Genomic DNA, 13,417 nt, shown 5'->3' with positions numbered 1-13,417 from the left:
TCATTCAGATCTAGGATGTGTTGTTTAAGTGTTCCCTTTATTTTTTTGAGCAGTGTATATTTTTAATTGACGTCATAGCCTATATGAATTCTAAATACTTTTGAAGCACGTTGTACACTAGAAACTAATACGTAACATGTGAAGACATTTGATTATTATAAAAAGCTCAAATGTTGATACAAAAACCTGTCATTGAAATTACAAAGTCATTGGTGCAATACTAGTTTCTACATTGTGTAAAAGCACTATTTAACTATCGAGTTGCATCACATTGAAAATGATACACTCTTTAAAGGGTGTATATAAACGGTTTGTAAAGTACTGCAACATATTACTATAGCAGAGGCCATAGAAATAGCCAAGAAAATGATAAATATTTTGTATGAAACCGATAGCCCATTGCCTAATACCAGATTTAAGATGGACCTGCTTATTCATTCAAGCAGCATTCGCAAATGGAGGATGGCTTTCACTTCAGCAGTAATAAATGTATGAACTTCTTTGAGGAAAAGATCATGATCATTAGAAAGCAAATTACGGACTCCTCTTTAAATCTGGGTATTCCTCCAAAGCTCCATTGTCCTGAGTCTACACAACTCTGCCAGGACCTAGGATCAAGGGAGATACTAAAGTGTTTTAGTACTATATCTCTTGACGCAATGATGAAAATAATCATGGCCTCCAAACCCTCAAGCTGCATACTAGACCCTATTCCAACTAAACTACTGAAAGAGCTGCTTCCTGTGCTTGGCCCTCCTATGTTGAACATAATAAACGGCTCTCTATCCACCGGATGTGTACCAAGCTCACTAAAAGTGGCAGTAATAAAGCCGAATCTTGACCCAGAAATTATAAAAAACTATCGGCCTATATCGAATCTTCCATTCCTCTCAAACATTTTTGAAAAAGCTGTTGCGCAGCAACTCACTGCCTTCCTGAAGACAAACAATGTATACGAAACGCTTCAGTCTGGTTTTAGACCCCATCATAGCACTGAGACTGCACTTGTGAAGGTGGTAAATGACCTTTTAATGACGTCAGACCGAGGCTCTGCATCTGTCCTCGTGCTCCTAGATCTTAGTGCCGCTTTTGATACCATCGATCACCACATTCTTTTGGAGAGATTGGAAACCCAAATTGGTCTACATGGACAAGTTCTGGCCTGGTTTAGATCTTATCTGTCGGAAAGATATCAGTTTGTCTCTGAATGGTTTGTCCTCTGACAAATCAATTGTAAATTTCGGTGTTCCTCAAGGTTCCGTTTTAGGACCACTATTGTTTTCACTATATATTTTACCTCTTGGGGATGTCATTCGAAAACATAATGTTAAATTTCACTGCTATGCGGACGACACACAGCTGTACATTTCAATGAAACATGGTGAAGCCCCAAAATTGCCCTCGCTAGAAGCCTGTGTTTCAGACATAAAGAAGTGGATGGCTGCAAACTTTCTACTTTTAAACTCGGACAAAACAGAGATGCTTGTTCTAGGTCCCAAGAAACAAAGAGATCTTCTGTTGAATCTGACAATTAATCTGGATGGTTGTACAGTCGTCTCAAATAAAAGTGTGAAGGACCTCGGCGTTACTCTGGACCCTGATCTCTCTTTTGAAGAACATAACAAGACTGTTTCAAGGACAGCTTTTTTCCATCTACGTATCATTGCAAAAATCAGAAACTTTCTGTCCAAAAATTACGCAGAAATATTAATCCATGCTTTTGTTACTTCTAGGCTGGACTACTGCAATGCTCTACTTTCCGGCTACCCGGATAAAGCACTAAACAAACTTCAGTTAGTGCTAAATACGGCTGCTAGAATCCTGACTAGAACCAAAAAATGTGATCATATTACTCCAGTGCTAGCCTCCCTACACTGGCTTCCTGTTAAGGCAAGGGCTGATTTCAAGGTTTTACTGCTAACCTACAAAGCATTACATGGGCTTGCTCCTACCTATCTTTCCGATTTGGTCCTGCCGCACATACCTACACGTACGCTACGGTCACAAGACGCAGGCCTCCTAATTGTCCCTAGAATTTCTAAGCAAACGGCTGGAGGTAGGGCTTTCTCCTTTAGAGCTCCATTTTTATGGAATGGTCTGCCTACCCATGTGAGAGACGCAGACTCAGTCTCAACCTTTAAGTCTTTACTGAAGACTTATCTCTTCAGTAGGTCCTATGATTAAGTTTAATCTGGCCCAGGGGTGTGAAGGTGAACGGAAAGGCTGGAGCAACGAACCGCCCTTGCTGTCTCTGCCTTGCCGGTTCCCCTCTCTCCACTGGGATTCTCTGCCTCTAACCCTATTACAGGGGCTGAGTCACTGGCGTACTGGTGTTCTTCCATGCCGTCCATGGGAGGGGTGCGTCACTTGAGTGGGCTGAGTCACTGACGTGGTCTTCCTGTCTGGGTTGACACCCCCCCCTTGGGTTGTGCCGTGGCGGAGATCTTTGTGGGCTATACTCGGCCTTGTCTTAGGACGGTAAGTTGGTGGTTGGAGACATCCCTCTAGTGGTGTGGGGGCAGTGCTTTGGCAAAGTGGGTGGGGTTATATCCTGCCTGTTTGGCCCTGTCCGGGGGTTTCATCGGATGGGGCCACAGTGTCTCCTGACCCCTCCTGTCTCAGCCTCCAGTATTTATGCTGCAGTAGTTTATGTGTCGGGGGGCTAGGGTCAGTCTGTTACATCTGGAGTATTTCTCTTGTCTTATCCGGTGTCCTGTGTGAATTTAAATATGCTCTCTCTAATTCTCTCTTTCTTTCTTTCTCTCGGAGGACCTGAGCCCTAGGACCATGCCTCAGGACTACCTGGCATGATGACTCCTTGCTGTCCCCAGTCCACCTGGCCGTGCTGCTGCTCCAGTTTCAACTGTTCTGCCTGCGGCTATGGAACCCTGACCTGTTCACCGGACGTGCTTGTTGCACCCTCGACAACTACTATGATTATTATTATTTGACCATGCTGGTCATTTATGAACATTTTAACATCTTGACCATTTTCTGTTATAATATCCACCCGGCACAGCCAGAAGAGGACTGGCCACCCCTCATAGCCTGGTTCCTCTCTAGGTTTCTTCCTAGGTTTTTGTCCTTTCTAGGGAGTTTTTCCTAGGGAGTTTTTCCTAGCCACCGTGCTTCTTTCACATGCATTGCTTGCTGTTTGGGGTTTTAGGCTGGGTTTCTGTACAGCACTTTGAGATATCGGCTGATGTACGAAGGGCTATATAAATACATTTGATTAGATTTGATTCATTAATATAGGTATCTGCTACAAAAATAAAAAATAAATTTGAGCATCCATATGTGATAGGCCTGTATGATCAATGGCTTGTGCTTCACATTTCCATGCACAGTGGGGGCTAAATTGGTGGCTAAAACCTTACCTACTTTGTTGGCTAATAATCCCAGTTGAAAAAAGCAATCATAAACTCATTTAATGGAACATGACAGCCAGCCAAAGGTAGGCTACCTCATTTTAAACTACTTATTGCTAGTTATTGATTAATTTAAATGACTATAGCATTTCTGTTGTCAACACTGCCGACCACAATAGTCTAGCCCAGTAGTTGAAGTTTGGCTGTGGCACTGAAAATGCGGAGATGAGGGCTCACACGTCTATTACAAGCAGCACCAGCCCATCAATCAAGAGAATGGCGTATAACATGTTTACCAGCATCGCAGTTTCTGTAATCGTCATAATTGCATCTACAGTGCCTTCAGAAAGTATTCGTACCCCTCAACTTATTCCACATTGTTAGCCTGAATTCAATTGGATTAAATAAATGTTTTTCCCCCTCACCCATCTACACAAAAGACCCCATAATGACAAAGTGAAACATTTTGAAATGTATGAAACATTTTCAGAAAGAAATCTACATTTATATAAGCATCACACCTCTTTGTTTTGACATGACACATTTTGCTCAGGTGCATCCAATTTCATTTGATCCTACTTGAGATGTCACTACAACTTGATTGGAGTCCACCTGTGGCCAATTCAGTTAGACATGATTTAGAAAGAAACACCCGTCTAGATAAGGTCCCACAGTTGACAGTGCATGTCAGAGCAGAAACTATGAAGTCCAAAGAACTGTATAAAACTTTTTCTAAAAAGTCTTGAAAGTTTCCAGAAGCACAGTGGTCTCCGTCATTGGGATATTGAAAAAAATATGGAACTACCCAGACTGCCAGTCTGACCAAACTGAGCAACCAGGCAAGAAGGACCTTGGTCAGGGAGGTGACCAAGAACCCAATGACCACTGACAGAACTACAGAGTTCATTGGCTGAGATGGGAGAATATGCCAGAAGGACAACAGTCTCTACAGCACTTCACCAATCTGGGCTTTATGGGAGTGGCCAGACGGAAGCCACTCCTGAGAAAAAGGCAAATAACAGCACGCCTGTAGTTTGCAAAAAGGCACGTGAAAAACTCTTCGGCCTGAATGCAAAGTGCTATGTTTGGAGAAAACCAGGCACAGCTCATCACCCGTCTAACACCATCCCTACTGTGACGAATGGTGGTGGCAGCATCATGCTATGGGAATGCTATTCTGCAGCAGGGACTGGGAGACTGGTAAGGATAGAGGAACAACGAATGGAGCCAAATACTGGAAAATCCTTGATGAGAACCTGCTTCAGACTGCACTCCAGACTTGAATCCCATTGAAAATCTGTGTAAGACTGCTGTTCACCGCTGCTCCCCATCTAACATAATAGAGCTTGAGAAAATCTGTACAGAGCTGATAGACATACTCAAGAAAACTCAAAGCTGGAATCGCCACCAACGATGCATCTACAAAGTACTGACTCGGGTGTGAATTACGTAAATGAGATTTTGCTGTATTTCATTTGCCCCCAAAAATCTAATCTTTTCACCTTGTCATTATAGGGTATTGTGTGTAGATGAGAAATCAATTTAATCAATTTTGAATTCAAGCTGTAACAAAATGTGTCAAAATAAGTCAAGGGGTATGAACACTTTCTGAAGGCACTGTAGCTATTCATTACAGTAGCTAGCTAGCTAGCTAGCTAAACTAGCGAGTGCTTTGTTAACTTTATTAGCACCATGTTTTGAGAGGTGGAAAATGCACACACCATAGCCCAGTCCTATCTGGGGCTGCCAAATCCTCTCCCTCTCTGCATTATTCGTGCTTTGTGCTGTCACACTTTAGAGCCCTGCCTCTAGGACTAGAAGTGAGGAACACAGCACTGCTCTATACCTGGTAGACTTGGTCAGTCGTGCTGTTCTTGCGCACCCTGACCGAGATGGTGGTCTTGTCTGGCAGGGCTATCCGCAGCTCCACGTCTGACACGCCATTGTAATTCTGACAAACAGAGAAAGGAAGGGTGAGCATCAGTGTGTCACACACAGCTATGGAAACTGCCTGCACAAACGTACCTCATCTGATTCAGACAGGAATTCCTGCATGATGTCACTCTCCCCAATCACCCGCACAGAACAAACTACAGAAGGAGAAGAGAGCAAAAGGTAATGTTAACATATTGCATTCACATGCACACTTTGAACATACACATTCATACAGTTGAAGTCGGAAGTTTAGCCAAATACATTTAAACTCAGTTTTTCACAATTCCTGACATTTAATTCTAGTAAAAAATCCCTGTCTTAGGTCAGTTAGGATCACCACTTTATTTTAAGAATGTGAAATGTCAGAATAATAGTAGAGAGAATGATTTATTTCAGCTTTTATTTCTTTCATCATATTCCCAGTGGGTCAGAAGTTTACATACACTCAATTAGTATTTTGTAGCATTGCCTTTAAATTGTTTAACTTGAGTCAAACATTTTGGGTAGACTTCCCACAATAAGTTGGGTGATTTTTGGCCCATTCCCGCTGACAGAGCTGGTTCAGTTCTGCCCACAAATTTTCTATAGAATTGAGGTCAGGGCTTTGTGATGGCCACTCCAATACCTTTACTTTGTTGTCCTTAAGCCATTTTGCCACAACTTTGGAAGTATGCTTGGTGTCATTGTCCATTTGGAAGACCCATTTGCGACCAAGCTTTAACTTCTTGACTGATGTCTTGAGATGTTGCTTCAATATATCCACATAATTTTCCTCCCTCATGATGCCATCTATTTTGTGAAGCGCACCAGTCCATCCTGCAGCAAAGCACCCCCACAACATGATGCTGCCACCCCCATGATTCATGGTTGAGATGTTGTTCCTCGGCTTGCAAGCCTCCCCCTTTTTCCTCCAAACATAACAATGGTCATTATGGCCAAACAGTTCTATTTTTGTTTCATCAGACCAGAGGACATTTCTCCAAAAAGTACGATCTTTGTCCCCATGTGCAGTTGCAAACCGTAGTCTGGCTTTTTTATGACGGTTTTGGAGCAGTGGCTTCTTCATGAGCGGCCTTTCAGGTTATGTCGATATAGGACTCGTTTTACTGTGGATATACATACTTTTGTACCCATTTCCTCCAGCATCTTGACAAGGTCCTTTGCTGTTGTTCTGGGATTGATTCGCACTTTTCACACCTAAGTACGTTCATCTCTAGGAGACAGAATGCGTCTCCTTCCTGAGCGGTATGACGGCTGCGTGGTTCCATGGTGTTTATACTTGCGTACTATTGTTTGTACAGATGAACAGGGTACCTTCAGGCGTTTGGAAATTGCTCCCAAGGATGAACCAGACTTGTGGAGGTCTACAATTTATTTTCTGAGGTCTTGGCTGATTTCTTCTGATTTCCCCATGATGTCAAGCAAAGAGGCACTGAGTTTGAAGGTAGGCCTTGAAATACATCCACAGGTACACCTCCAATTTACTCAAATGATGTCAATTAGCCTATCAGAAGCTTCTAAAGCCATGACATAATTTTCTGGAATTTCCAAGCTGTTTAAAGGCACAGTCAACTTAGTGTATGTAAAATTTTGACCCACTGGAATTGTGATACAGTGAATTATAAGTTAAATAATCTGTCTGTAAACAATTGTTGGAAAAATGACTTAGTAGATGTCCTAACCAACTTGCCAAAATTATAGTTTGTTATCAAGAAATTTGTGGAGTGGTTGAAAAACAAGTTAATGACTCCAACCTAAGTGTATGTATGTAAACTCCCGACTTCAACTGTACACGTTACAGGTCAACTGATTAATCGTAACGGCCGATTAATTAGGGCCGATTTCAAGTTTTCATAACAATCGGAAATCGGTATTTTTGGACGCCGATTTGGCCGATTATTATTTGGAGAATTTTTTTTTTTAGACCTTTATTTAACTAGGCAAGTCAGTTAAGATCACATTCTTATTTTCAATGACGGCCTAGGAACATTGGGTTAATTGCCTTGTTCAGGGGCAGAACGACAGATTTTTACCTTGTCAGCTCGGGGATTCAATCTTGCAACCTTACGGTTAACTAGTCCAACGCTCTAACCACCTGCTTTACATTGCACTCCACGAGAAGCCTGCCTGTTACGCGAATGCAGTAAGAAGCCAAGGTAAGTTGCTAGCTAGCATTAAACTTATCTTATAAAAAACAATCAATCAATCATAATCACTAGTTAACTACACATGGTTGATGATATTACTAGTTTATCTAGCCTGTCCTGCGTTGCATATAATCGCTTAGGTACACGTTGCTCCAACCATAAACATCAATGCCTTTCTTAAAATCAATACACAGAAGTATATATTTTTAAACCTGCATATTTAGCTAAAAGAAATCCAGGTTAGCAGGCAATATTAACCAGGTTCAATTGTGTCATTTTGCGTTCATTGCACGCAGTCAGGGTATATATATATATATATATCTCGCTCTTGCTGCTGGTGAATCTCTGATCCACCTCTACGCAGACGACACCATTCTGTACACTTCTGGCCCTTCTTTGGACACTGTGTTAACAACCCTCCAGACGAGCTTCAATGCCATTCAACTCTCCTTCCGTGGTCTCCAACTGCTCCTAAACACAAGTAAAACTAAATGCATGCTCTTCAACCGATCGCTGCCTGCACCTGCCCGCCTGTCCAGCATCACTTCTCTGGACGGTTCTAACTTAGAATTTGTGGACAACTACAAATACCTAGGTGTCTGGTTAGACTGTAAACTCTCCTTCCAGACTCACATCAATCATCTCCAATCCAAAGTGAAATCTCGAATTGGCTTCCTATTTCGCAACAAAGCATCCTTCACTCATGCTGCCAAACATACCCTCGTAAAACTGACCATCCTACCAATCCTCGACTTCGGCGATGTCATTTACAAAATAGCTTCCAATACCCTACTCAACAAGCTGGATGCAGTCTATCACAGTGCCATCCGTTTTGTCACCAAAGCCCCATATACTACCCACCACTGCGACCTGTACGCTCTCGTTGGCTGGCCTTCGCTTCATAATCGTCGCCAAACACATTGGCTCCAGGTCATCTACAAGACCATGCTAGGTAAAGTCCCCCTTATCTCCGCTCACTGGTCACCATAGCAGCACCCACCTGTAGCACGCGCTCCAGCAGGTATATCTCTCTGGTCACCCCTAAAGCCAACTCCTCCTTTGGTCGTCTCTCCTTCCAGTTCTCTGCTGCCAATGACTGGAACGAACTACAAAAATCTCTGAAACTGGAAACACTTATCTCCCTCACTAGCTTTAAGCACCAGCTGTCAGAGCAGCTCACAGATCACTGCACCTGTACATAGCCCATCTATAATTTAGCCCAAACTACTACCTCTTCCCCTACTGTATCTATTTATTTTATTTATTTTGCTCCTTTGCACCATATTATTTATATTTTATCTCTGAACTTTCTTCAAACTACAAATCTACCATTCCAGTGTTTTTCTTGCTATACTTTATTTACTTTGCCACCATGGCATTTTTTTGCCTTTACCTCCCTTATCTCACATCATTTGCTCACATTGTATATAATCTTATTTTTTTTGTATTTTTTTGTATTTTTTTCTACTGCATCATTGATTGTATGTTGTTTTACTCCATGTGTAACTCTGTGTTTTTGTATGTTGTCGAACTGCTTTGCTTTATCTTGGCCAGGTCGCAATTGTAAATGAGAACATGTTCTCAACTTGCCTACCTGGTTAAATAAAGGTGAAATAAAAATAAAATAAATAAAAAATAAAATATGCAAAAGTTTGGGCCGCCTGGCTCGTTGCGAACTAATTTGCCAGAATTTTACGTAATTATGACATAACATTGAAGGTTTAGACTTAGGGATGCCACTCGTTAGATAAAATACGGAACGGTTCTGTATTTCACTGACAGGAAAAACGTGTTGTTTTCGAGATAATAGTTTCCGGATTCGACCATATTAATGACCTATGGCTCGTATTTCTTTGTGTTATTATGTTATAATTAAGTCTATGATTTGATAGAGCAGTCTGACTGAGCGGTGGTAGGCAGCAGCAGGCTTGTAAGCATTCATTCAAAACAGCACTTTCGTGCGTTTTGCCAGCAGCTCTTCGCAACGCATTGCGCTGTTTATGACTTCAAGCCTGTCAACTCCCAAGATTAGGCTGGTGTAACCGATGTGAAATGGCTAGCTAGTTAGCCGGGTGCGCGCTAATAGCGTTTCAAACGCCACTCGCTCTAAGACTTGGAGTAGTTGTTCCCCTTCCTCTACATGGGTAACGCTGCTTCGAGGGTGGCTGTTGTGTTCCTGGTTCAAGTCCAGGTAGGAGCGAGGAGAGGGACAGAAGCTATAATGTTACACTGGCAATACTAAAGTGCCTATAAGAACATCCAATAGTCAAAGGTATATGAAATACAAATCGTATAGAGAGAAATAGTCCTATAATTCCTATAATAACTACAACCTAAAACTTCTTACCTGGGAATATTGAAGACTCATGTTAAAAGGAACCACCAGCTTTCATATGTTCTCATGTTCTGAGCAAGGAACTTAAACGTTAGCTTTTTTACATGGCACATATTGCAGTTTTACGTTCTTCTCCAACACTTTGTTTTTGCATTATTTAAACCAAATTGAACATGTTTCATTATTTATTTGAGGCTAAATTGATTTTATTGATGTATTATATTAAGTTAAAATAAGTGTTCATTCAGTATTGTTGTAATTGTCATTATTACAAATAAAAAATAATAATAAAAAATTTAAAAAATGGCAGATTAATCGGTATCTGCTTTTTGTGGTCCTCCAATAATCGGTAGCGGTGTTGAAAAATCATAATCGGTCGACCTCTAGTACACGTACATACACATACAAGGGCACTCAACAAGTATTGCAATGATTAGCGATACGTCTGCAGGAGATAGAGAGCTATGTCAAAGTTCAACACACTGCATTACAGCATACTTGGTTTCTCACTTCTCGAAACACTCGGCAGGTAGCCTAGTGGTTAGAGCGTTGGGCCAGTAACCGAAAGATTGCTGGATCGAATCCCCGAGCTGACAAGGTAAAAATCTGTCGCTCTGCCCCTGAGCAAGGCAGTTAACCTACTGTTTCCCGGGCGCCGAAGACATGGATGTCAATTACGGCAGCCCCCCGCACCTCTCTGATTCAGAAGACACATTTTTGTTGAATGCATTCAGTCGTACAACTGACTAGGTATCCCTACTTGAACTCACACAGGCATTCCAAAAATAAAACGTGCTAAATGTTTTCTAATCTCTCCTCAACTGACTTTTCATCTCCAGCACTGACAGATGGAAGGGGTGTAATAACACATAATTAAATAGAAAATAATAATAATAGCCACCGAATATACAAAACATTAAGAACACCTGCTCTTTCCATGACAGCTATGATCCCTTATTGATGTCACTTGTTAAATCCATTTCAAATCAGTGCAGATGAAGGGGAGGATACAGGTTAACTTCTATGGACTAGGTGGGACGCTAGCCAGTGAAATGTCAGGGCGAAAAATTCAAAAAACAACAAAATGTCATAATTCAACTTTCTCAAACATACAACTATTTTACACCATTTTAGAAATACACTTCTCCTTGATGTAACCACATTGTCCGATTTCAAAAAGGCTTTACAGCGAAAGCAAAACATTAGATTATGTTAGGAGAGTACATACAAAAAAATAATCACACAGCCATTTTCCAAGCAAGGACATGTGTCAATAAAACCCAAAACACAGCTAAATGAAGCACTAACCTTTGACGATCTTCATCAGATGACACTCCTAGGACATTATGTTACACAATACATGTATGTTTTGTTCGATAAAGTTCATATTTATATCCAAAAACAGCATTTTACATTGGCGCTTGATGTTCAGAAAATGTATTCCCACCAAAACGTCCAGTGAATGTGCACATCAATTTACAAAAATACTCATCATAAACGTTGACAAAATATATTACAATTATTTTAAGAATTATAGATAGACTACCCCTGGATGCAACCGTTTTGTTTTAAAATAGCTTTATGGAGAAAGCACATTTTTCAATATTCTGAGTACATAGCTCAGCCATCACGGTGAGCTATTCAGACACCCGCCAAGTTCGGGGAAACCTAAACTCAGAATTAGTATTAGAAATATTCTCGTACCTTTGCTGATCTTCGTCAGAATGCACTCCCAGGACTGCTACTTCCACAAAAATTTTTGTTTTTGTTTCGAAATAATCCATATTTATGTACAAATACCTCAGTTTTGTTTGTGCGTACAGATCACTTATCCAAAGGCATAACGCGCGAGTGCGGAACGAGAGACAAAAAGTCTAAATGTTCCATTACCGTACTTAGAAGCATGTCAAACGCTGTTTAAAATCAATCTTTATGGTATTTTTAATGTAGAATTGCGATAAAATTCGAACCGGACAATAGCATATTCATTCAAGAAGAAAAAGAAGGAGGGGCGCGCTTGCGGGACCGAGCATATCCAATCCCTTTGTTGCCAGGCAGACCACTCAGTAACTGAGCCCCTATTATCTCCTATTATCAAACCACTTTCTGAAGGCTTTAGACAGCCAATGGAAGCCTTAGGAAGTGCAACGTCACCCCACAGACACTGTAGCTTCGATAGAGAATCAAAAGAAGAACTACAATTCTCAGACTTTACACTTCCTGCTTGGATTTTTCTCAGGTTTTTGCCTGCCATATGAGTTCTGTTATACTCACAGACACCATTCAAACAGTTTTAGAAACTTCAGAGTTTTTTCTATCCAAATCTACCAATAATATGCATATTCTAGTTTCTGGGCCAGAGTAGTAACCTGTTTAACCTCTATCGGCTAGGTGGGACGCTTGCGAGGGAGGAGGGGGGGGGGGGAGGAGGATTCAGGAGGGAGGAGAAGGTAGCAAAGAGCTTCCTAGGGTTAGAGGCAGATGCTTGGAATTTAGAGTGGTAGAAAGTGGCTTTAGCAGCAGAGACAGAAGAGGAGAATGTAGAGAGGAGTGAGTGAAAGGATGCCAGGTCCGCAGGGAGGCGAGTTTTCCTCCATTTCCGCTCGGCTGCCCGGAGCCCTGTTCTGTGAGCTCGTAGTGAGTCGTCGAGCCACGGAGCAGGAGGGGAGGACCGAGCCGGCCTGGAGGATAGGGGACAGAGAAAATCAAAGGATGCAGAAAGGGAGGAGAGGAGGGTTGAGGAGGCAGAATCAGGAGATAGGTTGGAGAAGGTTTGAGCAGAGGGAAGAGATGATAGGATGGAAGAGGAGAGAGTAGCGGGAGAGAGAGAGCGAAGGTTGGGACGGCGCAATACCATCCGAGTAGGGGCAGAGTGAGAAGTGTTGGATGAGAGCAAGAGGGAAAAGGATACAAGGTAGTGGTCGGAGATTTGGAGGGGAGTTGCAATGAGATTAGTGGAAGAACAGCATCTAGTAAAGATGAGGTCAAGCGTATTGCCTGCCTTGTGAGTAGGGGGGGAAGGTGAGAGGGTGAGGTCAAAAGAGGAGAGGAGTGGAAAGAAGGAGGCAGAGAGGAATGAGTCAAAGGTAGACGTGGGGAGGTTAAAGTCACCCAGAACTGTGAGAGGTGAGCCATCCTCAGGAAAGGAACTTATCAAGGCATCAAGCTCATTGATGAACTCTCCAAGGGAACCTGGAGGGCGATAAATGATAAGGATGTTAAGCTTGAAAGGGCTGGTAACTGTGACAGCATGGAATTCAAATGAGGAGATAGACAGATGGGTCAGGGGAGAAAGAGAGAATGTCCACTTGGGAGAGATGAGGATTCCAGTGCCACCACCCCGCTGGCTCGATGCTCTAGGGGTATGCGAGAACACGTGGGCAGACGAAGAGAGAGCAGTAGGAGTAGCAGTGTTATCTGTGGTAATCCATGTTTCCGTCAGCGCCAGGAAGTCTAGGGACTGGAGGGTAGCATAGGCTGAGATGAACTCAGCCTTGTTGGCTGCAGACCGGCAGTTCCAGAGGCTGCCGGAGACCTGGAACTCCACGTGGGTCGTGCGCGCTGGGACCACCAGGTTGGAGTGGCAGCGGCCACGCGGTGTGAAGCGTTTGTATGGCCTGTGCATTACCTTT

General features: G+C 42.4%; 1 protein-coding gene across 2 annotated transcripts in view; it reads right to left on the bottom strand.

Moving 5' to 3' along the window:
• Positions 1-13,417, bottom strand: part of LOC106588177 (sorting nexin-27) — a 58,701-nt gene that overhangs the window by 17,405 nt on the left and 27,879 nt on the right. For both annotated transcript variants that reach the window (XM_014176902.2, XM_014176901.2), the window contains exons 4-5: positions 5,394-5,458; positions 5,215-5,319 (exon numbers count right to left, since the gene is read on the bottom strand). In XM_014176902.2, coding sequence (XP_014032377.1) covers positions 5,215-5,319; positions 5,394-5,458 — 170 coding nt within the window. The remainder of the gene's footprint in view (positions 1-5,214; positions 5,320-5,393; positions 5,459-13,417) is intronic.

Source organism: Salmo salar, chromosome ssa27 (genome assembly GCF_905237065.1).
Source record: "Salmo salar chromosome ssa27, Ssal_v3.1, whole genome shotgun sequence".
Classification (NCBI taxonomy): domain Eukaryota; kingdom Metazoa; phylum Chordata; class Actinopteri; order Salmoniformes; family Salmonidae; genus Salmo; species Salmo salar.
Note: the sequence above shows the minus strand (reverse complement) of the source record. Positions and strands in the feature narration are given on the sequence as shown.